The sequence below is a fragment of the Montipora capricornis genome, chromosome 5 (genome assembly GCF_036669925.1).
Source record: "Montipora capricornis isolate CH-2021 chromosome 5, ASM3666992v2, whole genome shotgun sequence".
Classification (NCBI taxonomy): Eukaryota; Metazoa; Cnidaria; class Anthozoa; order Scleractinia; family Acroporidae; genus Montipora; species Montipora capricornis.
Window position 1 is genome coordinate 14692731 of NC_090887.1, and position 27500 is coordinate 14720230.

At 39.9% G+C, this 27500-nt stretch overlaps 2 protein-coding genes across 6 annotated transcripts in view; one reads left to right on the top strand and one right to left on the bottom strand.

Annotated features, from left to right (window-relative positions):
• The window catches only part of LOC138049590 (uncharacterized), a 17905-nt gene extending 9985 nt beyond the window's left edge, over positions 1-7920 (bottom strand). Inside the window, exons 1-3 of one of the 5 annotated variants that reach the window (XM_068895954.1) lie at positions 7832-7885; positions 1970-2062; positions 484-652 (exon numbers count right to left, since the gene is read on the bottom strand). In XM_068895954.1, coding sequence (XP_068752055.1) covers positions 484-646 — 163 coding nt within the window. In that variant the 5' untranslated portion in view covers positions 647-652; positions 1970-2062; positions 7832-7885. Of the gene's footprint in view, positions 1-483; positions 653-1215; positions 1836-1906; positions 2063-7831 lie in introns of those variants that run through there. The other 4 variants (XM_068895953.1, XM_068895955.1, XM_068895952.1 and 1 more) reach the window with 4 other exon arrangements.
• Positions 7921-26978: 19058 nt separating this feature from the next.
• Positions 26979-27500, top strand: part of LOC138049589 (uncharacterized) — a 25603-nt gene continuing 25081 nt past the window's right edge. Inside the window, exon 1 of the mRNA XM_068895951.1 lies at positions 26979-27500. This exon is cut by the window's right edge and continues 239 nt beyond it. Coding sequence (XP_068752052.1) covers positions 27128-27500 — 373 coding nt within the window. The 5' untranslated portion in view covers positions 26979-27127.

Here is a 27500-nt window from a genome sequence, read left to right on the forward strand (position 1 = left end):
AATTGTATAATTATCAATTAAAGCTGTTGACATACACAAATTATGTAAAATTAATGTTGTTGCATGCTGTCATTATCATAATATTTATGATTAATTTAACCATTGGACACAGGAGATAGCAAGACCAATATCACATGGTGATGCATAGTGTAATTCCAGAAAATATCCATACCTCCCCCACGGAAGGGATTTTTTTTTCTTAAACCCCCAAACCCCTCTGGAAATTCCAATTAAGCTTCATACATTTCTTTAAATATTTGGCCTTACAGAGCCCCTCACCCCCCAGGAAATTCCAATCCCTTCTGTGGGGGGAATTTAGATATTTTCTAGAACTGCACATTCCTGAGATGGAAATAAGTTGTTTCTTGGGGAGGGGAGGGCACATCCTCCTGACTGATTTACCAGAAAATCCCCTTTCTTCCCCCTTCCCCCCAGCCCACTTGCAACTCAAAGGCAATCAGATTTTGAGCACGGTTGACCAACCTGAACAAGAGAAGTCTCCAGGAAAATTTGTTTTGCCTTGAATAAGATCCGTAAGCCTATCAAGCTCTTCTTCTGGGAAAGTTTCTGGTTCTTTTTTTACCACGACAATCGGCGGTATAGGAGAAAACAACATGTCATCGAGATGCTGGAGATCTGCTGCCATCTTGGCCTACAGTTGAATTACAACACAGAATAGAAATGGGTTATTCCAGAAAAAATCCGTACCCCCTGTCGGATGGGGTCGCTTTTTAACCCCCCCTCTCACCTGGATTTCCTGAAGCACAAGACCCCCCTCCTGTCTGGATTTCCAAGACAAAACACCCCCCTCCCACCTGGATTTCCAGGAAAAAATATGAGGCTTAAATTTAATTTACTTTTAATAGAAAATACGTACAATCACGTCTAGAAAATGTTCTTTTTTAATTTCGAAAGCTTCGGCTAAATTATATCAAAAATTCTATTGCGTGGAACTAAGAAAAGAAAGGAGCAAAAAATGTGAAAAAGCGAACGAGTGTTTACTTTCTTAGCCACTAAAAATCAATTGCCCTTTTTCTTTCTTTGTGCTAAATATGGTCCTAAAGTAAATGCAATTAGTATTAATAGAATATGATAAAAAAGTTCAACAGTCGTTCCTTTTCGAGACATAAGGTCCCTAAAGATCGAGAACTTCTAAATGAAAACCTTTCGAAGAAGGCAACTTTATACACGTTTATCGTGATTCACATATCCTACCTTCAAGAACCTGTAGTCCTAATCTACATCATAATTATCACCAAACAAACAAGATTTCAATGGGGCTATAAACGTGAAATTACACAACAGTGGCGCACTGGGTCTGGGTACGAGTAGAAATGTGTCAGGCATTTCAAACTCTTCATTGCAACATAACAACGTCACTGATCGTTCTTTAGTATCTTGATGTTCCCATTTTCTGCTATAAAAGGACCTGTGAAGGAACTTAGATTATCACTTTTGTCAGGTGAGAAATATCTGAACAAAATATATGTACCATTTTCAGGGTCTGAGAGCAATGAACTGTCACTGAACTAAACGTTCGAATCGCGTGAATTATCCGTCAAAATGACCCCAGCAGAAGAGTTTTTCAAGTTCAACCCCCCCTCCCGCCTGGATTTCCAGAGTATTTGACCCCCCCTCCCACGAGAATTTCCAGAATCCCATCCGTCGGGGGGGGGGGGGGGGGAGGAGGTGGATTTTTTCTGGAACAACCCAGTAAATGTTAATATTTGTGGCATGAGCACAAAAGCCACAAACTAAATAGATAAAGTTTGCACTCTTTTGGGCTTTTGAAATTCCATGACTCTTCAAAGTTTGCTATGACCTAAATCTGACAATTTTCCTAGTCAGAAATTTTCCAAAAAAATTATCATCATCTCCATTTAATTGTTTTAATTGGCCAGAAAACCTGCCTAACTTGGTTATTTTCTGCAATCAGTACCATTCTTCAATGACGTTTCATGACCCACACCTAAATTCCATGACTTTCCATGCCTGGTAAATTGACATCATAAAATTCCATGACTTTCCAGATTTTCCAGGTTTTCCATGACCTGTAGTAACCCTGATAGAAAATTAGATAAACGCTGATTCAAGTTTTCAGTTCAATTTTTGTCTTGTCAAATAAAAATGTGCTAATTTTACTTCACAGACCAAATTTTACACTTGTGTTTCTTCAACTGAGGGGAAAATATAGATGACTTTTCCATAACCCACACCTACATGCACATTCTAAGACTTTACAGGCCTGGAAAATAAATTAAAGTAAACTATTTATTAATCCTGGTTTTCCATAACTTTCAAAAACTTAGTTGATATTTTGTGTTCAAATTATCAGTCACAACAAAAATTAATAAGACATAGGCCAATATATAATGGGGTTTCACTTTCTTGTGAAATTACGTGATGGTATCTTTTTGTTCTACATCAACATGACAGAATAAAATCCATTAACTGTGAATGTTAAGAAGATGCTTGCTCTTCACTGAAAATAATTTATGTACTTTTTTCTGAGAGAATCAACATGTCTGAAATTATGAGTCTGAAGAAGACATGCTAATGATTTTATTTTCCATGAACTGTGATCCGTTATTTGTGGTGCTTACAGTCAAAACTGCCCAAGCGTAGCCACCCAAATAAGCTTTTGACATCTGTTTTACTTGACACGTTTTTGATTACTCTAATGGCTTCCAGTTTGAAACGGGCCAAACATATATTCAGAACAAGCATGAACAGTCCGGGAGAATGCCAGTTTTGGAAGAAGTGCTGACATCACGATTCTATTGTTTCACCCGAAAATCGCAAAAAATAAACGGAAGAAAATATGGGCTTTCAAAAAAGCTTGATTCTAGGTTCCATCGCTCAATATCCGAGAATTTTAAAGCCTCATTATCAAACGTTCCTTGAGCGAGAGTTGGGAATTTTTGGAAGAGCGAATCGACAAAATCCCTGTCATTTTGGAACGGCCTTCGAAGAAGACGCCGTCATTTTGACGGGCATCGGATGTAAGTACATGTTTTTATGTTTTTAGCTTGCCGAATTTTTCTGATATCAGGACTAATTTTCCTCGAAACTGCAATATGTGAGTGTTGTGTCGCCAAAGTTTCATCGGTGGCAACAAGCTAGTAAAAATGGCAACCATGTATTGAAAATTGCCGTAATAGGAAATGGTCTCTGACAGAAGACGACTGGAAATTTAAGCTTACACATAATTCATCGTGAGTACTTCGAGTCTTTCTTCGTTTTCACTAGATACTTCGTTAGGCTTGTTTAGAAGGAAGGTCTGTTATTCTGTAATAGCTGAATCATTTAAGCAGATTTATGAAATATTTTTTTTTGTCGGCGTGGAATTTGACAGAAGTGCAAGTTTGATAAGGGGAACATTTATCATGCACATGCACTGACAATGACAACCCTTCCCTGTCCCTACCACCATGCTCACCCTACAGATAGTGAAATGACTTCCAGGGAAATGTTTATATTTAAACAATTCATTGATTTCTTTATAAACTCACAGCAAAATCATTGCCTTAAAATATGAGGTGTAAAGGAAAACACCTTCACAGTGCCCGTTAAATTAAGGACTTGTTCAAATGAAATAAAATGCTGTGATCAATACATGATATGTTTAAATTGCTATGTTTATTGATAACAGACTGTTATCTTAATTCTGTTGTCTTTTTTTTTAGGTTCAAGAGGCTTTCAATACTCAAAGAAATAATAAAATTTAATTAACAGTAGTTTACATTTTTTCTTAATCTCATATGTCTTCTTTGAATATTTGATGGGGTTCGAATATTGCAACTTGCAAGCAGTCAAGAGAGACTACCACAGCTACTAGATCTAGCACTGTCACATTTAAGCACTGCCCCAGACTAAACGGTGCATATACAGGCCTTCAGCAATGTTAGAATTTAGCCCTCAAATTAGCAGTGCATGCATTCACAACAATACGAGGCATCACACTGAATTGTTTGAGAAGTCGAACAAAAAAAAGGAAGGAAACACTCACTCTAAACCAGCCACAATAAGTTTGGAAAACCTTTGTAATTAGCATTTTGTGAAGAAAGGGGGAGAGAAATTTTTTTGGATAAAAGTCTCAGTGTCTAAACTTTTAGGCACTGCCCTAAATTAAAAGATGCATATACAGGGCCTTTAGAAATGTTAGAGTTAATTAGCACTGCATGATTTCACAACAATACGAGGCATCACACTGAATTGTTTGAGAAGTCGAACAAAAAAAAGGAAGGAAACACTCACTCTAAACCAGCCACAATAAGTTTGGAAAACATTTGTAATTAGCAATTTGTGAAGAAAGGGGGAGAGAAATTTTTTTGGATAAAAGTTTCAGTGTTCAAACTTTTAGGCACTGCCCCAAATTACTGAAAAGATGCATATACAGGGCATTCAGAAATGTTAGAGTTAATTAGCAGTGCATGCATTCACAACAATGTGAGGCATCACACTGAATTGTTTGAGAAGTCAAGCAAACTAAGGGAAGGAAAGACTCACTCTAACCCAGCCACAATAAGTTTGGAAAACCTTTGTAATTAGCATTTTGTGAAGAAAGGGGGAGAGAAATTTTTTTGGATAAAAGTCTCAGTGTCTAAACTTTTAGGCACTGCCCTAAATTAAAAGATGCATATACAGGACCTTTAGAAATGTTAGAGTTAATTAGCACTGCATGATTTCACAACAATGTGAGGCATCACACTGAATTGTTTGAGAAGTTAAACAAACTAAGGGAAGGAAAGACTCGCTCTAAACCAGCCACAATAAGTTTGGAAAACCTTTGTAATTAGCAATTTGTGAAGAAAGGGGGAGGGAAATTTTTTTGGTTCAAAGTCTCAGTGTTCAAACTTTTAGGCACTGCCCCAAATTACTGAAAAGATGCATATACAGGGCATTCAGAAATGTTAGAGTTAATTAGCAGTGCATGATTTTGCAACAATGTGAAGCATCACACTGAATTGTTTGAGAAGTTAAACAAACTAAAGGAAGGAAAGATTCACTCTAAACCAGCCACAATAATTAAGTTTGGAAAACCTTTGTGATTAGCATTTTGTGAAGAAAGGGGGAAAGAAATTTTTTTGGATAAAAGTCTCAGTGTCCAAACACCCTGTGTATCTTTTAGCAACCCCCTTTTTCAACTTTAGATGACATTACAAAAACAAAACTCTGAGATGATTTTACTTTGAATAATTGTACTTTGAGGAGTAATAACTTCCTCAGGGCCGTACCTAGGATTTTTGTCTGCGGGGGCAAACTCCACAAACCTTCACAGGGATCTGCCATATACAGCCCAACAAAATCAAACACTATGTTAGAAAAGAACATTAGCTTTCCTGGCGGGGTCAACTGCCCCCCCCCCCCCTCCCCCCGCTATGTACGGCCCTGTTCCTGACTGATAGGGACACATTTGATACATCAAAGCAGACTAGTATTCTTGGTTCTACTAATATATACACAGGCTAGTCATGCCTCGAAGCCTTGAACACTATTCCAAAACATCATCTGGTGTAGAGTGTGACCAAGTTCACAAGTATTTTATTTTTTGCCCAAGGAATTTGGAAAAATGTTGAGTTGTGCACCAATAATTATATAAGTAATATTAGCATCTGACAGTGACAAAACAGTAGTTAGACTTTTGTTGGATTATTATCTTGAGATACAAGCAAACTGTGACTCATTTAAAACAAAACCACTGATTTATTCAGGAAATGAAAGCCAGTGTTTATCCGAAGTAAACTACAACGACCGAAGACCACATAACGTTGGTTTTGCACTCTGTGCGGATTTTAAGAAACACTACATCACATTTGACCTCTAAGCAATCGACCTGGCTAAACAAAATCGAATATTTACGAGACAAAAAGTACTGCAAACACAAGAACTCTCTTATGATGTATTTCACTAAACATGGAATAAAACTGGCGAAGAGTTGAAAAACTATTTTACCTGTTTGAAAATCGAGATTACATAGCCAGACTGCATTCCACTGATACAAGTTACGCAAAAGATCTTCCACGTGTATCTGCCTTTTTCGATTCAATACCTTAATATCTTGGCGTAAACGGCGTGACCTTCGCGTGGAAATGAACCTTGGTTTTATACAAGAAGCATCGACATTGCTAATGCTCTGAGCACTACGTGCATGTTACGGTCAATAAAATACGCTCAATATTCTATTTCTATCACGAGAATGGTCATTATCCGTACAAAACGACTTTTCCTAGAATTAGGCAAAGAAAAGTCGAAATGAAATCCAAAATAAAGCGAATACTTTTATCCCTACATTCCCCCGAATTCGGCCGCCATTTATAATGTTTTGAAAATGCCCATCGCCATGGTGATCATGTTATGGTTCGTGACGTAATCCATTGTTCTCGCTTCTTCCAAAACTGGCATTCTCCCGGACTGATGAACATGTGATGAAAAATGTTGCATGTTTGTTTATCAAATGTCCAAGTTGGATTTAGGTGGGATTTTATTCCTGCCCAAACTTTGGTCAAATTTAACTTTTTACATAGCAAAAGGTTTTTCCGGAATTCTATTGTACTCAAACTTTGATTTCAAGCCTTCTGTGTTTGATATGCAAAAGAAATTGAATGGTTACAAAACTAATCAAAAACTTGTCAAAAGATGTAAAACTTCTAAAGTCGGGTGGCTATGCTTGAACACATTTGACTGCAGCAGCGATATCAACTGCTTATCAACTGCTTGTGCATGACCATAACCATGACCATTACAGCCCCTTTAGGAAATAATAAAATTATTGCTTTTACTAAAATTTCAGTGGAGTTATTAAATTTTGTTCTCTCGGCCATAATTTTTTTTTTTTTTATGACAAGGTACCTTGGTTTTAAGAAATTATAACATAGCTAATAGATTTGCCCAATCAAAATCAGCACACGAAAGCATTCTCCATAATCCAAAGGAGCATGTTAACAGCACAAGCTGACATTTACGAGCAACTCTGATGCTTCGTTCATGCCTTCCAAACTTCCCATGTGAAGCATGACTTGATGGCTTCTGACCTTTTGGGTCTAAAAAAGTGTGGTACAGGAAAATATCTATACCTCCCCCACAGAAGGTTTTTTTCATTTGAACCCACCCCCCTGGAATATCCATTAACCCTCAAACTTTCCCTTATGTAATTGGCTGTTGAGACCACCCCCTGGCCTCAGAATTTCCCATGACCTTCCATGGGGTGGGTATGGAACCACACCCTGTAGGCCTAAAATTTTTGCCTGTAAAGGGGAGAGCCCCCACCCCCCACCCCCGCTGTGCCCCTTATGGTTGCACGTGTCCACACGTACAAAATTTGTGGCATATCAGATAACACATACACGTTGTTTTCATATTTGGCAACAAATCAGCGAGGGAATTCCGCATACACGAAGTAACCATAAAACATGCAAACTAGAACTCTGTTCATTAAGAGGATTTCTCACGAAACTATTCAATCAGAAATGGTCGAAAACACTAAAATACTACAAGATGAGGTCAGTTTTCATTCAAAGTGAACATCAGCAGACCACGGCATAACGATATGTTTTACACGAGTTGCAGTTAGAATCGGAAATATTGTTTGAGAATTCATAATTGAGTATGAGGCAGTACGGACACTATCCTGAGGAGTGAAGAAAACTGTAGGGTCGGGAACTTTAACACACAGCAAGAAGCCTTACGAAGGTTGAGTTCGACGCATTGACACGAGAGAATTCCTTCCAGAAGTTTGCGATGGAATTTGAAAGCCAGACTCGCTGCCTCGGTTACTAAAAATCTACTTTGCAATATAACACAATAAATATGATCATGTAGGGCTACATACCGCTATTATTCAGCAAAGAAGTCAGCACAACAAAACCGCAAACCCTTGCTCGACACCAACAAATAAATCAGGCGAAAAGCGCGCGAAAATGACGTCCGGAGGTCATGTGACATCAAAAGCACCAATGGCAGTACGCGATTCGCGTGTAAAAGTCCTAGGCCTATTCTTTTTCTTCTTTCCGAACTCAAGGAGGATTGGACCCTCTTCCCAGAATCCTTTGCTTCACGACTATATTATCAATTTTTCCCAGAATCCTTGAATAGACTGTTGACAGATAGAGTAGTCTGCGTGGCAGGCGCCAGGAAGGGGAAGGAAGGGGAAAAACTGGGCGCGCGCGAAACGCGCGGAGCGAGGGAGAGAGGAAGCTTCCGTTCCCCCAACCGCCCCTCCCCCCATCCCCGCATCGCCTCGCGCGCGCGCGCCCGATTTCGATTCCCCTTCTATCGCAGGCTACAGATAGACTAAAGATTAACCGCGGTCAAACGCACGAGCATGGGCAATGCATTCGTACCCGGTCGCTGGCCGCGAAAATTTCCCGCGCCAAAATTTAATTGAAACCAATGCAGCACCGGTGTCACGCGAAAAAAAAAATAATAATAAATAATGAAAGACAGTGATTATATAATTCGCTAAAGTGAAGCGAAGTACTGCAAACGGAAGGTTTTCGTTTTAACCCTATTCAGACTGGGCTTTTTGGTCAATCTGTGACTGGGGGGGGGGGGCTCCTCGGACCCCCCTCTGTATCTCTGGAACTACTAATGCTAGGGTCATGAAATTTACACACAATGATCATCTCCGTACAAAGAAGCCCCACACCCATAACAGAAAACCAATTGGTAATTATTAAACTGGGTTATCGGAAGATGTCGAGATTCACTAATGACGAGCAGATCACGATAAATAACTGAGAAATAACGATATTTTGCGATAACCAAGTTCAATAATTGTATCATTCCTTCACTAAGTAATTTTTTAATATTTAAATCGCTCTTTACCAACTCAAGGAAGTAATCTGCCCCTGTTTTTCACACAAGAGCGTGATTACTATTACTCATGAGTAGAATATTATTTGCAGTGAAACACGTTTAGACGGTAGAATGCATGAGCAGACTAATTTGTAGGCAGCTATTTGCAATACAAGTAGTGGGCTCTCGGCCAATAAAAGGCAGGATGAAGTACATCGTATGATAATTGTTGAATATTATGCGAAGACTGGATGTGTTTCTCCGGACAATTTGACTTTGAATTTAAATTTCAAGGCCACATTATCCTAGAGAAAATATCTGTGCGTAAATCAATGCTTTAGAGGTGATGAGGGTACTAGTCCGGGTGCCCGCGCTGGGAAAGGGGGTTAAAAAATGATTTCGTTTACTCGGCGAGCTGGCAGACTTTAATTCACCCAGCAATGTTCTTTAGACATTATTGAATAACAATGGGGTGGCAGTGGAGCTGGCCAAGTGGGCCATGGTAATTTGCAGCACCTCAAAGTACACCACTCCTGAGTATTTATGTGTTTTCTAAAGTGATTTTCACATCAATCTGGGACGAGGGGTATCACCTATGGTCATGAACAGATTATGTCTAACAAAACAAAATTTTGACAAGATAGAGTTCATGCCTTGGATAACATGATGTTTATAATAGGTCACGTGATCAGATTGTGACGTCATAAAATTGACAAAAACGGACAAAGTCAATATGGCCGAGTACATCTTTTTGGGGAGGGCATTTTACATTTGTTCTTTTTTTATATAAAGTCCCTTTTGCATATCAATTAAAGACTACTGAGAAAAATATTGAGCAATTTAGTGATAGTTCACGCATAGAAATCGAGAGCAAATGTAATTGTTTTCGTAAACCTCCAGGCACGGTATTTCTGCCGTGTCGAATGCAATTGAGACAATAGATAATGAGATAATTTCCTTCATTATCTTTTGTTTGAATTGCATTTGACATGGCAGAAATGCAACTTATGAACCAGGCCTTATAGTCATTTAAAACTTTACTTTTTAAACGAAGTTTAATTACTCTTCACAGACACTTCGAAAAACGCCAAAAAGCTGCTACACTACTCACTATCTATTACATAATAGGTAGTGGGTACAGCAGCTAATCAGAGAACGGCATTCCTCATAGAACACCAATAGGATGTTCTATATATAGAGTGTTCAATTACATCCAATATAAAACTAAATAAAAAAAAACTAATTTTTGCAACCTAAGTTGCCTGTAGCATTGGGAAATCACGTCTGTGACTAAAACAGGCTTATAAATTTTCTACGTTTATCTCAGGGAAAAATAGAAGTTTACTCTGCTAGTTGGTCACTGCACTCATTTAGTAATCATTTAACCTGTACTTCTCTCGTTCATGAACGTGATGGGTCGCTCATTGTGCCCCTACCCTACCTCAAGAATATTTACTTAAAGGGAACCTCCACTCTGACAATAAGTTTACTTCAAATCACACGAATTAATTTTAAGAATCAAATTTGTTTGAAGATTTCAACCGGGGCCACCCAACCTTTTTCTGCCAATCACAAGACGAGCTCAGAACAAAAGAATCGGAGCTCGTTCATTTCGGACCAATCACAAATGAGAGACTTGCGGTACAAAGGTTGTTTATTTCCATCAAAGAAGAGACGACTGAAAATTTTCACTGCCGGGCGCCGCGAATTTTCAAAACTGAAACGGACCAAACACATATACATTTTCCAATGATGGCTTGACTGAAGAAAAAAGAGATTCAATGCAAATTTGACTTATTTTTTCAAATATGTTTTCCGAACGACTTGACGGTCGCTCGACGGTCGCGAATGTTGACAGACTTGCATCGTAATGTAGTAAAATATGCGTTATGTTCGGAATGACTGCAACGTTGAAGACAAACAACGGACTTTATATCAGTATTGGACTCAACAATACTGAAACAACGAGGGGCTTAATAAAATATTTTGAGTTGTCTGCTATAACGGATCGCCAGCAGTTGACGCGAAGGTCGACGAAACAGAATTTCGTCGGACCAGCTACAATCTTGAAGGCCGATAAATTTTTACAACCTGCAACATTAATTTGAACAGAAGTATTCTCATCCTTACTTCATATTACAGGGCATTATGTGTAGATAGCCACACGGTTTCGAGTTTAATTTGGAATCAATTTGCGCGAGTGAGTTTTTCAAAAAGCTGAAATTCTCACGAGCTGCTTCGGCGAATGCAATTTCAGCTTTTTGAAAAATTCCCAAGTGCAACAGTACACGTCGTTTTTATTCCGTGAATAAATTGTGTTCGGTAGTACGTTTCATGGCGTTTTGTCTTCAAAATTCCTGCCGTCATCCAGTAAATATATTTGTGTTTCCTCTCCGCCGTCCCGCCGTACGTTCTCCGTATTCATTCCGTGAGTTTTAGTCTCAAAATTCCTGGCCGTCATTCAATGTTTGTGTTAACTCTGTCATCCTGGACGTTCCCGGCCGTCATTCGGTAAATATAGCTGTCCAGTACATTTCGTCTCCATAATTCCCGGTCCATGGGTTTACGGTAAATGTATTTCCTGAACTCTTCAAGGCTGCCATTCGGTACACATATTTGCGATGAATACGTCTTTAGCATTCGAGGCCCAAATTTGCTTTGTAAATATATTTATTTTTTGGCCTGTTTCTCAAAATTTTTGGCTGCCATGTAGAAAATATTTATTTCCCTTTCCGGTGATGAAAATGAACAACATTTCGTCGGAAATAGAAGCGTCGCAATCCACTTTCACATTGCCTTTCGCATCAAGTACAGTCCGAAATGAACGAACTCCGATTCTTTTGTTCTGAAGTCGTCTTGTGATTGGCTGAAAAACGTTGGGTGGCCCCGGTTGAGTTCGTTACACTGTAACTAACAAAGCGCGTTTGCCTTAAAGAAATGAATTATAGAATCGTTTATTTTTGTATTCAAAGTTCAGGGACGGCACCATCTTGAATAATTGTGACGTGTCTTGGTTGCTCTTTTGTTATAAGACAAAAGCTCTTTGTGTCAGAACAAAAGAGCAACCAAGACACGTCACAATTATTCAAGATGGCGGCGCCCAGGAAATTTGAAAACAAAAATACGCGATTCTTAAATTCGTTTTTCTCCACTATAGACACTCTTCTCTTGGAAAAAAAATAAAATTAACGTTATTGCAAATACTATATCCTGCAGTTTAAAGTGATTGTTTGGTAGGAGTGGAGGTTCCCTTTAATACTAATCAGTGTTTTCTTAATAAGCGCTTTGCCAGCATGCCTTTATTGCACAAGTGAATGACATCAGAATTGACACAAAGGATATAAACTGATACAAAGGATTAAATTTCCTCGTCGTCGTCATTTTCTTGGAGGTTGCTGCATTCATTCTCACAAGGGCAAGCGGCCGTGGAGGAGAGTCCAACTCGCCGGCAAGAACATCTCGCGTTGCATCCCTTCTTACACCTGCACACAATCAGTTCCAAGAGACTTTCTGGAGCTGGATCTTTCTCCATCAATTTTGGAACAAGATTTCCCATCTCATCCTTTGACCACCCATTTCCATCTGGTGATGTTAGTGAAAGCCTCCTGTCTCGGGCATGTTTCCAAATGAAGCATTGATAGTTGGCTCTTTTGACATGAAACAATGCACTATCCTCAGTTGGCGGAGGTTTGCTGCTCTCCAGGTGTTTCTTAGTAAAAAGCTTGTACCTGAGATGGTTCAAATTTGAAGTAGCTTCTCCATATAAAAGACCGATAAATTTGAAACAAGCAATCAAAGTTTCATCGCTTATGACTGTGCAGTCTGTACCCAGGTTGTTCAGTCCAAGAAGGTCATCTTTATGTTTCTTCAGTGTAATGAACCCTCTCTTTTTGCCTATGCCGTTTAGGGTACTCGTGGAATCGCATCCTGTCAAAGCATGCATGGCCGGTAAGAGATTGCACACGTCTTGCCCCACTTTTTCAACAGCTTTGTGCACGGGAATGAACCTTCTATATCTTCCAGTACCTGTGTGGAACCAAAGCTCTTCAATGGACTGCAGTTGGCTAAAATGATACCAGCATAAGACTGCCACATCCGTGTCTGGGGAAAAAATGATTATCCTCTTGATAGAATTACTGTTGTTTGAGAACTGGTTTGTGATATATTCACAATGCACAAAAATTCTACTGTCTGCTTCCTCGTGGTCGGAATAGAGAGGAATTATCTCTTCTCTGTTCAACGTCTTGGTAACTTTCACTGCTGATCCATCTTGTGATGCTAGAATGAGTGTTTGCCCATCCTTGAGTTGTCCGGGAAGGTTCTCACACCAATCAGAAAGTAGAAACGTCAACAAATTAGATTTGTTTTTTCCACTGGACAAATAACGCTTGAGACTGGCCGGCAACTTCATTTCTCTGCTCTGAATCTTTATTTCTATGGCCATCCACTGAGATCGTCTGGATCTTTCTCCCGACTTTATCGAGTCTTCTACATCATATCGGTCTGGGACAATATGGACTTGACTGGCGAACTGAAATTTAGCAATGATAGTTCCTGCAATTTTGTCAGATAGCTCTCCGAATGTTTTCATCTGTCCTTTCGACAACATCTGAATGATTGCCAAAAGGTCAACTATGTACGCTGTTTGATGAAGACTATAAGCAGGAAGTGTGCTCTCTGAAAGACTGTCCATTTCAAGTTCCTTCAGCAAAGTACTCTTGGTTGGTTTCCTCAAAGACCCATCCATGTTGGCCAATGCAAGGGGAACAGATGCAAGTTCATACGACTGCACTTCTTCTAGATCAATGTCACGGTCTTTGGGCACAACAAGAAGTCTACTATACACCTGCCTGTCGAGGTTGATTGTCTTCAGAGCCTGTTTTCTCTTACTTGACTTAATAGGTTTGTTCAGACTTTGAAAGGTTTTGATGTTGATTTTCTTCAAAGGATCCCAGAAATTCTCCTTGTCAGATATTAGCCTGGCTTGGACAAACTCCCCCATTACCTTTTCTCCTTGCTCCTTAGCACTGAGTAAAGATTCCGAAACTTCAGATGATACAACTGTCCCAGTGGCGATATTGATCAGTGGCATCTTTTCTCCCTCGTACTGACTGATATCGAATGGATTCACCAATTTCGTTTCAATGCACTGAATGATATTATTCACGTCATTTTCATCTCTTTCAATTCTTTGTGACCCCAGTTCTTTATGGCAGCTTGAGCTTGCTGAAGTCCCACTCATAACTTTAAAAGACGCTGTTGCAGCTGCCATCATATGAGCTGTGAGTGCCCACCTATCTCTTGTGCCCTCCATGCCGGTAACTCCAACAATTCCTCCTTTGGTTTTGGAATCTCTGTTCACTGTCTGCTCCAATGCCATGTCTGGTGAGACAGAATTGAACGATGACACGAAAGATGACGTTGAAACAGCGTGGGCTCTATTCTCAGTGAAATCTCGATGTACTGTTGGGGCGACCTCTTGCAGCATCTTCATATCCGTTAGGTAAACTGTTCCCCATCTAAAGTAGTTTAGGTGGTGAAATGCTCTGTCATAGGGTAGCATTGCACGGAATGTTTCAAGATGCAAAAGCCAACTCGCATCTCTGTCACCGTGAATGAAATTCAATAACAACCACACCATTTCCATGTATTCATTCCAAAATGCAAACAAAGCCGAGCATTTACGACCATGTTCTTTGAACTGGATATACAGTGGACTAAACTTCTCAATCAGCAAGTTACCGAGCTCAATTGCTTTCTGTCGGATTTCAGTTCGTTGTTGTAGTACTGAGTTGTGCCCTTGTTGGAAAAGACTGAGCAACCTCTGTTTCTTCTCTTTGATGCAATTCATCTCTGTCTCCTCCATTTTTCCGTTTTTCTCCAACCGTTCCATAAAGTTGTTCCACTGTCATCTCTCCAATGCTTCAAGAGTTAGTTTATGAGCTCTTATTGCTCTATTATAGTGCGTCCCGCTGATTATCTTCGTTACGACATTGCTACCACATAGGTCACTCTCGATCCAAAGATCCTCGACACCTGATTCTGTCATGCGCTTGCCAATAACACCGAGGAAGTTTTTAGCTCGATGAAACCCTCCCAGTCGAACAATTACATTGTCCAGTTCTGGTGAAGTGGCCCACTGAATGCGCTTGGCCTCACAGTAAATTCCTTCGTCGAAAGTTACTACTGCATTCTTCTAACGTAAGCTCTCGCGGAAGGTTTTGTCCAGACTTTTCAGGCATGTGTATACTGTGTTTGGTTCTTTAACAGGTGCAGGTATCATCGGAGGAAAACCTATACGGGTTGGTCGAGAGTTGTTCACAGTGACTATAGCATGAAAGCCAGTCCACCCTGGAACGTTCTGCTTGTCTTGTGTTTGACCTACTTCAACAGTGACCAGCTTTGTTGGGGTATTTCTGGTAAACACCCAGGCTTGATTCAATCCTTGTACCTTTTCTCTCTCCAATGCACATTGTTGAAAGAAGTTTGCCTTGACTTGTTTGGCAAAAGTGGGTAATGGCGTCTTACTGGTGAACCAAGTTCGTACAGTTTTGTCTCAGCAGATGTTAATGCTCGTCTTCTGACCTTGCTAATGTTCTGCGTAGGGAGAACCAGGTTCTTTGGATCTAGTGCAAACCCCTCCTGGTAAAAAGCCATACTCATCACGTGTCTACTTTCGTTCCCAGCAACACTATCCTGCAAGTAGTCTGCATTGTCTGCAGCACTTTGCACAAATGTATCACTCGCAACGTTCGAAGGCAGAATTGCTTGATAATATCCATCTTCCTCTTCAAACTGATTCAAACTCATTTCTGCCCATTTTGTGTCGATCTGTTCACATTCCCAGTAGCTTACACAGTGGCCATGGTGGTTTCACATGGTGATTATTTCCTTTCCCCGCACCATGGTTTTCATAGCCAGCCCAAGGCCTACATTTTTGGGCATTTTCTTCCTGCCCCCTGAATTACAAGATATAATATCTTGGCCGATAGCTAAAATATTCCTTGTCTCGTTCTCCTTTAGAACACTTTCATTCAAATCGTTGGGGTCGTCGATGGACAGTCCCTCTCCTTCAAATGCTCTCTGAGATTGCAACAACCATCTTAAAAATTGCTTGAGACTTGCAGGTACAACTTCTGTAGCCTTCTGTATACTTATGTCAGATACGTTCAGCGGCTGTGTTTCAATTCCAGTGACACTCTTCATTTCACTTCGAAGAATAATGGCTGCGTGATACAGCACCTGGGCACACGTGTCGGCCAGTGTAGGGGCATTTCGAGAATCTTTTGTCGCTTCGGTTAGTTCCGCAACAAGGTTAATGATTTCTGCAAGATTCAGTGAGGAACTGCAAACAAGTTCAGATCTATTTCTCTCGTACCGTTGATGGAATTGTATCTTTTCGCCGTAGTGTTGAATTAATTTTCTCTTCAAGTTTTGAACTTTATACATGTCAGCCACGGCTTTCTCCATTCCAGAATCAGTAAGGTGACGTTTATACATACATAAAAGCGTCGCCATGTCGTAAGCTCTTCCCTCTTTAACCAGCTTTTGTTCAATTTCGTTGATCAGTTTCAGAAACGCGCTGCCATACTCAACCTGGATATTATTGTCACTTCCATTGGACTTAGATGATGATGCAGCAGCTGTATATCTTCGATAACAACCTCTGTGGTACTTGGCTTCCATAGCAACCAGATCCTCACCACGAATTCTCATCATCATCGTCTCGTCATTTCGGCATTTAGCGGCGTTCATCAATGTGTCATACACTTGCAAATTAGCAACCTGCGTCAGATCCCTCTCTCCTTTACACTTAACCTGCTGGCAAACCATACACAGTTTCCAATTCGTAGCCATGACTGAACTTCGTAGAGTAACGGATGTTGAAGGCTGTGATGCCAAAGCGTCATGTTGTGTGCTAGCGTGGTATTTAACATTCTCATTACTGGTGTAGGTGCTGTAGCACGATTTATGCCACTTAACATTTTCTATTAAGAATGTGTTATTTTTGAGGTCGGGCGAAATGCGTATGAAAATGTCATCATTCCTTTGTTTGGCACATTCTATAAATTTGTTAACAGATGACTCCATTCCATTTTGAAGTTTTTCGTTTTTATTGACTGTTTGACATTTGATGCATTTGTCATAGTTAGAACTAAGTCTTGGTCGTTTAGAACTTAGCTTGATTCCTGGACTACTTTGACTGGACGCCATCTCTTATTTTCTACATGAAAGAGACAATTGTTTAGATCCAAAGTGTTAAAAGTTTCATTAAATACAACCATTTTTGTCCTTAACAGAAGGAGGATATGGGGAATTAAAATATTAAAGCCTAACAAAAAAAAGCCAAACAAAAAAATGCTCAGTGGTTTTTAAGCGAAAAAATTGTGCTTTCGATTTTCATTTCGAAAAGCTCGCACTTTAAAAATGAATGGCCCTTTTTCACGCCACGCTATTTAATTCAAGAATTTGTTGGGTCGCAGTTTGTACCGCCGTCAATTCTGCTTTGAACTGGTTTATTTTTTTCTTGCAGATGAAATCGACAAGCTTTTATTTACGGCCTTTTATTTATTTCTAATTCGTTGAGACCTCGACAAGTTATTTATTTTTTTTATTGTTTAACGAAATAAAACGGACTCTATATTTTCCATCGTTACTTTACAGTTGCAAGTGTTTGCAATTAGTGAAGTGTGTGAAGAGAACACTTCTGTTAAGATTTAAAGTATCCTTTAACTAGTCCTTAGTTTATGACTGAGATCGTCCCCCAGTATTATCATTTAAAATTAAACTAGTTGTATCGGATTCTATATTGTGTTTCTATATCTATTTATTACAAACAGGTGTCGTAGTTTTCTTCGCTCGTTAGATGTGTTCTTTTATACTTTTATGACTACTTTAACCTTTCCCTTTGAAACTCAGTTTCGAGATGCGATCCAATCGGCTGATTCAAATCAAATCAATATTGAGAGAAAAGCAATTACGAGGTAAACTATAAAACAATGAAAACAGTTAACTCTTTTCTGACAACTTACCTTGAAGGACTAAATAATAACCACCATGATCCCAGAATCACACAAATTGCAAGCACTAAGCGTATTCTGAGAAAACATAACACCGAAAGGTATTATGGGAAATACAGTTTGTTGTAGGAATGGATAGACGGGAAAATGAAAGAAGAACAACGAGAACATCGTATTTCCATTTACGTATTTTTAATAATGACATTTTTGCAATGCGTATCTTTTCTTCAAAAATATAATACATGTGTAAAATATGGGAGTTAGTCTTAATGTCATAACATCACAGAAAAAGAATATTTCCTTAATAGGAATATGGAAATACACAATTTAGAAATTAACATACAAGAGATGGAAGTGAAGCTACCAATTTTTCTTTATAGTGCCTTAATTTGGCGAATATTCCGTTTAACATTGAGGCAGCCCCTCAAAAAATTAAAAACAGTGAGCGGTTTCATTAAGTACAATTTCCTTGGAGACATCCCTAATGAACTATGATAAAATTTCCTCTTGTACATTTCAATTTTACACCTCACACCTCCTAGACAACTCTCACAACCCTAGACAACGTGAGCATACGAGGAAAGCAGCTATTTACAAAATATGCGTGATTCTTAGCATAGTCTCTTTACAACTAGTGATGAAGAGTTACCCCCGGCCCACACATTAGCGTTGCAAATGCATCACTCATGTATATTGTTGCTTTGAGAACCCGTAAATATAGCTATTGTTGCTCGCATTTTGTTCCAATATCTTAGCACTCGTAAGACCCAAGAGAGCGAATTATTCTCGTTGGATGCTTACTTTCCCCTCGTTTTCTGTATTTGTGGCGCCCTCTCTCGTTACTTTTATAACGGGGTTGCTATCTCGTGGAGTAACAAAGTTGAAGCACGATTTTACTAAGATGATTTAATTGCATGCTCGTGTACCGAGTACGAATGCTGTATATCTAAATCTCTTTAGTACGTGTCACGTTAAGGTTTTTGGTGCGAATGAGATGCTACGGCAAACGACTTAACGCCCAAAAGCAGTAATAGGCACCTTGAGATCTACGACGACGACAACCGGCCAGAAAACAATGATATCCGGCATTGGTTAACAGAGCATTAACAATCGTGCTGCACGTGTCACACGGATTTTAGCACATATTTGTGCTGTACTCTGCATAACGACGGCGTAAAATTACCAAATTTTAGGTTTTGATGACAACTGAGAGCATGCAAAAGAAAATCTTTCATTTTTTTTATTTTTACGATACTTCGCCCAGACTGTACTACGTGAACGAGAGAGACTAATTGCGAAAGACTTATCAAAGAGCAAATTAAAGTTACATTTTGAGCTAGGTGACGTTTTCGGACGTTGCCGTCGGAGATGTTAAGGTCCGTAATTTTAGTCTATGGGTCAAAAGAGCGGAAGTGAACGTGCAGCACGTGCGAGGCGCATTTGTGTACATTACCGTACTTGTCAAAACAACAACTTAAAATGAGTAAGTTTAAGGCCATGTTACACGAGGAAATTTTTCTTGCAACTCGCAACGCAACGATGACGAACAAAAAACCTTTCAAGTTGCAGAGGGTATGTTACACGTTGGCAACTTCTTTCGCAACTTGCAACGCGTACAATAACAAACAAGATGGCGGACGCGCTATGTCGCCTAAAAGATGAGCTCTGAGTGGCCCATTCTGACAAAATTGCGTTGCGGCAAGTTGCAGAGGGGATGTCACACGCAAGCAACCTGTCTCGCAACGTTGCCAAAAGTAGAGGGTCGTTCTACTTTTCTCGCAACTCGCAACGCAACAATTGCAATTGCAAAATGGGGTGTTACACGTGAATTTTTTCTCGCAACTTGCAACGCAACGTTTGTTGCGATGCGAGTTGCAAGAAAAATTGCCTCGTGTAACATGGCCTTTAAGGGTCGATTTACACGGTACGATTTTGTCGCATGCGACAAGTTTACGACAGGCCTACAACTCGGTTACGCTTGTCGCGTACGTAAAAAAAAATGTCGTAGCATTTTAAAACATGTTTTAAAACGCTGCGACAATTGTTTCGTAGGTCTGTCGTAAGCTTGTCGCATGCGCAAAAAATCGTACCGTGTAAATCGGCCCTAATTTAAGGTTTTGGCGACATGTAACCAACAAGACAACGCGCGCTCTTCCCTCTCCTTTCAGAGTACCAAGATATAAAGGATCTCGCTGAAGGTCTTGCTAAAGACGAAGTTGACGGATTGCTGTTAGATGCGTTTACTGCAAATTACTTGATTAACAACGACTGGAAAAACAGAGGCGATTTAGGTCGGTTCGAAAGAGTGAAAATCTTGGATCGTCTATTTTCTATCAGAATTTTTCTCCCACTTCCAAAAGAGGATAGGCGACGTTTGGAAATTTGTGTTCGACGAAGCAGCGAGGAATACTTCAAAACGGACATTGCTTACAAATACATGCTTCGAAACATTGTAAGTATAATGTCTACTAAAAGATTGAGAAACTCGATCGCCTATACATTTGGCCCGGCCCAGCTGTTTAAAGGATGGATAGCGCTATCTACCGGATAAATCACTGAATAGTGATATTTCCGGCCGATAGCGCTATCCATCGTTTGAACAACTGAAGGACTGAACGTAAATCAACTTTTTGAAGTGGCTTAATATAGGAAAAACATATAAAACCGATTGCTTCAACATTGTAGCCGAAAGAAATCGATAAAACTAGAAACGCTTAATTTAGACAATCAAGATAAAATCGATAAGAAGTAAATAAAAGTAATGAAAGAAATAAATTAAACGATTGATAGGGGAATAGAGCCTTACGCATGCGCTAGACGTCATTCGAGACCCCGAAGATAAAATAAATTACGGAAAAAGGACAGAGTTCTTGCTAGACCCTGGCCTCGCCTTCAGGCCTTAGCGAATGCGAACTAAGGCTTTTTGCGTCATATCGTTTCTTGTTCTTTGGCCATCGAAACTTAACAATGAGAAATATAATACTACAAATAGTGGTGATAAACACGGCAAAGCAATAACTTTTTACTATGATCTTGACCACAATATACACTTTCAAAAGTAACCGTTATAATTTTGAAAAAAACCATGATATATTAATTTCGAAGGATCTGAGTCCATGGTTGGTTATGACAGTTACTTTTGAAAATGAATGTTACAACATGTTTGTTCATAATATTACGACGCTTCTTCGTGTTCATAACCGTTATTTATATTTCGTTGTTCATTAAGCTTTTTATCCTTATTAAACATCTTTTTGTTTGCGTAGGATATTGTACAAAGCAACCCATGGAACCAGCGTTTATATTTATTTAGTTCGACCGAGCCACTTGTTCGGAAGAGTCTATGTTTGCTGCTGGGTACACTACCCGCTTTCATTGTCATTGGTTTGGCATGGGAATTGGTCAAGAGGCAAAGAATGCAAACATTCAGAGTGAACAAAAATGGTAAGGCAAGAGTTCCCTGCTAACAGAGGTTTCTTTCCCAGGTGATCTGGAGACGTAATTTGGAGGACTGGAAAGAAAATTTTTAACGCCGTATCCCACAACCGCGCGCGGCCTTAGGTTTTGTTTCCAAATTTCCTGCAGTATTTCCATCGCCAAAACTCAACAGATCATTCCGTGTCTCCCACATTTCTGTTACTGAACGAACATTCAAGTAGAAACCGCCGAGATCTAACCTCACCTCTGCCGTGTTGAATTCGGAAATAACATTCAGGGCCGCGCGCGGTTGTGGGATACGGCGTTGAAATTTTTCTCCCCAGTCCTCCGAATTACGTCACCAGATCACCTAGTCCCTTTGGTTCCTTTGACAATTACGGGAAAAGGGACCTCGGCCATGGGTCGAAACTGGCTTTGTTGACCATTTGCGGCGGTTACTTAGTGACCGTATCATCACGTGACATCTGACGTGACGCTTAAGGGACACCATGTTACCCGCGGGCACAATAAATAGCAGCGGAATTATTGTAAAGAAATGCGCATGACACAGCTGGCTCATGTCACAGTCGGCAAACATATCAGGGAGCATGCGCTTTAAAACAGGTCGCGGATGGCGGTTGGATCAAAGCCGGAGTTTCTAAAAAGGCCCCAAAGTGTAGTTTTCGATGGCGCGCGGCAATGTTTTAGCCAATTATCAAGTTCCACAGCAATCAAGTGATTTCTGTTGGCACTGAAGCGACCACTCAGTGTTACACACTACTTCAAACTCGTTCTTCAAACTCGCTACTAACTTTCTATGAACTTAGTAACATCACTTGTCGCCTAAGGTTAGTTTTTATCTCCCCGAAAGGTCCCACAAGGCCCATCGAGATGAACGCACTACTCACAAGGAGAGAGTTAAAAGACATAGTAGAGAACATTGATGAAGTTGAAAGGTGTCTTGATAAGATTTTGGAGCTAAAAGAGGCTTATAACAACCTGGACGACTGCTGGAGTGACGGCAACGAAAGTCAAAGAGAATCATGTTTGATAACATCGGTGGGAAATCGCTCAACAAAGACGTGACGTTTCTTCTTGTGGTCGCTGGGTAGTGCGCGATATAAAAAAGAGAGGCCTTGGAACTATGCAGAAGACATGAAGGGATCGAGACAATACAAGCAAGAGTTTTCCCATAAGATTTTATACCATGTAGTTTTAGCAAAAATCTTGAGTTTGTTAATTGAAAAAATGATTGATCCTTTAATGGCATCGCAAAGAGCCATGCAAAGCGCGGGTGAGATCGACGTAGATGTGGGACTCATGCTAGAGATATTTTGGAATTATTTTCCATCGGAGCTGTTCACCTACCATGAACTTCACATGAAACTCCAGCGTGCGCTGTAAGACTCACAGAGAACATACGCACCTTAATTATGCTAAACGTTAAATAAAATCTTAGAATTAATGTCTCGACTCAGTTCAGTTTAATAGTTTGGCAGTGAATGCAATTACTGTAAATGTAACATGTAACGTCCCCCCCCCCCTAGCTATGCGTTTACAATCCTAGGATTCCTTGTCAAGCACCCTTTGTTGCAAAAACGCGGCAACATCGCTTCCGAGACGTTATTAGACTGACGAACAATTGGGATGAAGTTTAGACTACTGGACACTTCAAATTTTCTTAAAATCCGGCTATACATATGGACGCTTTGTATGATCCATCTTTTATTTGTTCGCGAATCAACCACAAGTTTACACATGCAGTCGTCGATGCAGTAGTCGACCTAATAGCGAAGGTCTTCAAGCACTTAAACACTTTTTCGATCAACGCACTGTCAAAGAACCTAGCTCGGAAACGCTCCTCCGCCTTGCCGAACTAGTTTTAACGCTTAATTGTTTTTCATTCGCCGGCAACTATTACAAACAAATTAATGGTGTAGCGATGGGCACAAGAATGGGACCTAGCTCTGCCAATCTTTTTGTAGGATATGTTGAACACCAATTTTTTAGTCAGTACAACGGCCCCAAACCTGAACTCTACGGCCGTTACATCGACGACTGCATCGGCGCTATTTCATCCAGCAGAGAAGAACGCGATCCGATCAATTTATAACCTCAACTCTTTTCATCCGGCTCTTAAATATACCTGGGAAATTTCGGAAACTTCATTGGCTTTTCTAGATATCAACGTTTCTATTAGAGGCAACGTGCTATGTACTAGTGTGCACTACAAACCTACTGATTCACACAGTTATTTGTTGTATTCATCGTCACATCCATCACATGTCAAGAACTCCATCCCTTATTCTCAATTTCTTAGACTTCGACGTCTATATAGTGATGACTCCGATTTTTCCAGCAAATCAGAGGAGATGTGCCAGTTCTTCGAAAAACGTGGCTATCCTGTCTCTGTGGTCAAAGCGGGCCATCATCGCGCCCAACAATTTGATCGACAGTCATCACTACAAACGTCACAAAAAGATAAGAATGACAGAATTCCACTCACCCTCACTTTCCATCCTCATAATCACGCAGTCAAAAGCATCATTCTTAGTAATTTTAAATTACTCCAAAATGATCCCGAGACTGGTAGAATCTTTTCGCAACCTCCGCTTATTTCATTCAAACGCGACAAAAACGTAGGCAACTTTTTAGTTAGAAGCGCGCTCAAAACTAACGAGCAACCCGGCACTTTCAAATGCGCGCGCTCACGATGCAAAACTTGTCTTTTCATTGTTAACACTAGCAAGATATCGGGACCTAAGCGATCTGTTAAGATCACCGATCGTTTCACATGTACCTCCGCAAATGTACCATAACCTGCACGTTATGCAATAAATTATACATTGGTGAGACAGGTAGACGACTAGGTGACCGATTCCGCGAACACCTTCGCGATGTTGAGAAGAATGACAAGGATGCATCCAAGCCAGTCGCTCGCCATTTTAATCTGCCTAACCACTCCAAAAAACACATGGCTATCTGCGGCCTTTCCCTACATCTAGGTACGACGGAAAGCCGCAAGAATCTGGAACAAAAATTCATCTTTCAAATCGGCACCCTTAATCCTCACGGTATTAACGGACGCTTTTCATTTAACTAATATATTCCTATTTTTCACGTTGCCATGTTACCACCAATAGCGTAGCTCCTACTCTACTATAAAAACTACACGTAACCCATAATCCCTCGATTCGCTCTGACGAAGGGCTAACGCTCGAAACGTCAGCTTTTAGAATCTCTGTACGGTGGCCAATTTACATTATCAACTCCGTTGATAAAACCAAATTTTTGTATACTACTTCCCCACCGACGCAGCACCACAGTTTCTTTAGAAACTACCCCTTCATTCATTTGTTTCAATGTTGTTTCCTATCGTTTGCTCATTATGTTTGTGACAGCCTATATACCAAACGCCGCCCTTCACTAAACATCGCAATTTCAGGCAGCATTTAGACGAACTCAGTTTCACATCGACACGGTTTGACTTCGAAACGACGCCAAAATCGATGAGGTTTGGAATTGTTTACACGGAACCGTTTTCGCCAGAAAATCCAAGACGTAACGGCATATACGCGATTTCCCTTATAAAAATCATTGCACTCTGGGTCAGTCTGTTAAATACTAAAAAAACCCACTGGTACATTTTGAAAAAATGCCAGCGTATCTTGACAATATAAAACCCGAGTTCTGTTGAGTTCTATGGATCCCTGTGGAATTCTTTCTGACCCAAAAATCACGGGGCCACAACCTCCAAATCTGTGGTCCTTTCCCGGTATGCATGCATCAGAGCAAGAGAAGACAGCCGTTCCGTTTTCATAGCGGCACGCAGGTAGCGTTCCGGGGTGGGCGTTGAAACCGGCATTGTGAGGAGAATGGTGAGTACCGCATTTTCGTTTGGGTAGCGAGAGGTCTGGATTTGCGCTTTCAGGATCGCTGTGCTCTTACCAGGAGGAGAACATTGGCTGCCACTTCGTTTTCCACCGAAGGATCTCAGTATCATTATGATATTCTCTCTTCTCAGATGGATCGGTTTTCTATGTGTCATATACCTTATCCTAAACTTCCCGCTTGTGAATGCATGCATGTAGCTTTTTGGGGACAAGATATTAGAGAGATTAAGCAACACGTTCACACCAAACGTTTGACTAAAATTTGCGCTTTGCCAAAAGTGGAAGAAACTCGTTTGATATGAGCTCATTTCTTGCGTGTTAGAAAGTATCAAGTGGCTTTTCAAATGAGTGAGACGACTTGGAATAACATAATTTTCATGCTTTTAGGACAAGCAGCAGCCCGGCATCGTTTCGCGATGCTTGATCTCTCTATTCCCCTAAGAATCGCTCCTCTTGTGAAAGCAGCCTGTCCACACACACACATACAAATGGTTTCCTTTACTTCGAAACAGCCGCGCGAGATTAATTAAATAAATTCATATCCTAAAAAAAAGACGAAACCAAAAGAAAAATCATTCACCGGGGAAAATGTTCGGATAATTATGTCCAAAAGTTTATGAACGCGGGCTTACTTATTTCCAAAAGACTTCTACCCCCTAGTTGAGAACACAGGAAATGAAAAAAAATCATTGATCGCTTCCGGCAATTCTACTTTTCAATAAAAATGCAAAACCTCACAAAAAGCACCTTTTTGATTTGGGATATACACCCAAAACGAAAAATACTTGAGCATTTTTTCGATCTCAAATGAGTTTATAAAGCTTGACAAAAGTACCACTTTTTTTCAGATTAAGATATTCTTGAAGTTTTCTCAAGTTTCTCTTTATATCACTTTTTACGAAAAAGTCAGTGACAAGAAATTTCTCCTGACAAGAAATTCAGATCCCTGTTTTTTTGAACAGTAAAATTGCTGGAAGCGATCACTGATTGTGAAAACCACCGGCTGATATGGTTCAGAAATTACGCCTTGCAAAAATTAAATGAATGAACTTTGTTTACACGTCGTTGATTCATGGGTCTTCATACACAAGTACGCGAAACGTTTGTCACAAGACAATGCACAAATTATGGCAGTTTCGGGGGTTGAAGCTGAATAATGAATAACCAGTATAAATAAAAAATGAATAATGAATAATTGGGTCTGTAAACGTCGGAATAATGAATAACGCAGTTGGATGCCAGTGGAATAATGAATAACAACAATGAATAATGAATAACCTACAAAAATTTAAACAGAATAATGAATAATTCGAACAAAACACACAAATAATAATAAATAATCGTGGTACAGTTATTCAGCTTCCATCCGCGAGGCAGTTTGCATTACATTGACAGTACGTTTAAGATTAATTTTCACGTTCTTACGAAAAATTATCGTGTTTGCTAACCTGGTAACCAGAGATGTGTGCGCAGCAGCTGTTGAGGGCAGAAATTTGTCGTTATTCAGCAATCAACACTGAAGCAAAAGTTCCCGGGCGGAAAGTTTTTTAGAAATGATAAGAGAACAGACCCAGTCGAAATTACAAAAAAAACTTAAAATATAATAAAACGTAACAGCACAAATTGAAGGTGAAATTCAGAATAGAAAGAAATATATATCAATGATAAAACAAAGGTTTTCTTTGAAAAGGTAAAACTCAAATATTAGGAAGAAAAATGCTAAATTCTCCGTGTACCTCTTCAGTTTTGAAACTGATGTGCAGTAAGCAGAACAGCTGCAAAGCCAGTTTTTAATCGGTATTGCCTGAAATATTAACAACATCGACTTGAAACTTAAGTCAAAACAATTGGGCCAATAAGAGAGAGTTGACATCCTAATAGTGTAATAACATTTCTCATTATGCATTCTGGCCTTCTAGCAACCTTAAAGAAAGTATTTTTTGTCAAGGAACTTCTAACAAGAAAGCGTAGCAAAATACTTTGCTGGGTAGGCTAAGAAAAATGTTGGGAAAGCAAACGATAAGAAGAGGGCTTCATGGCGCATATTTGGTTCTGTTGTTTTTTCAAGATGTCAACGCACAGTCCTTATCAACACCCTTGCATGAAAGCACTGCAGCTAACACGACTCCGTCTAGTCGAGCTACGGTTACACCTCGAAAGGAAAGGTCCAACCTCTGTAATTTTAGCCAGCTTTCCGTCTGTTGGCGTCCTAGCCCGCCGTATATCATGAACGATACCAAAAGCGGTCAGATGAAAGGAATATTTGACGAAGCAATCAACAAGATCATTTCTGTGTGTTGCGATCAAACCAAAAACAGTTCGTGGTTGAAGTACAAGTACGAAGCGTCGAGTTTTTCTGATCTAACTGAATGCA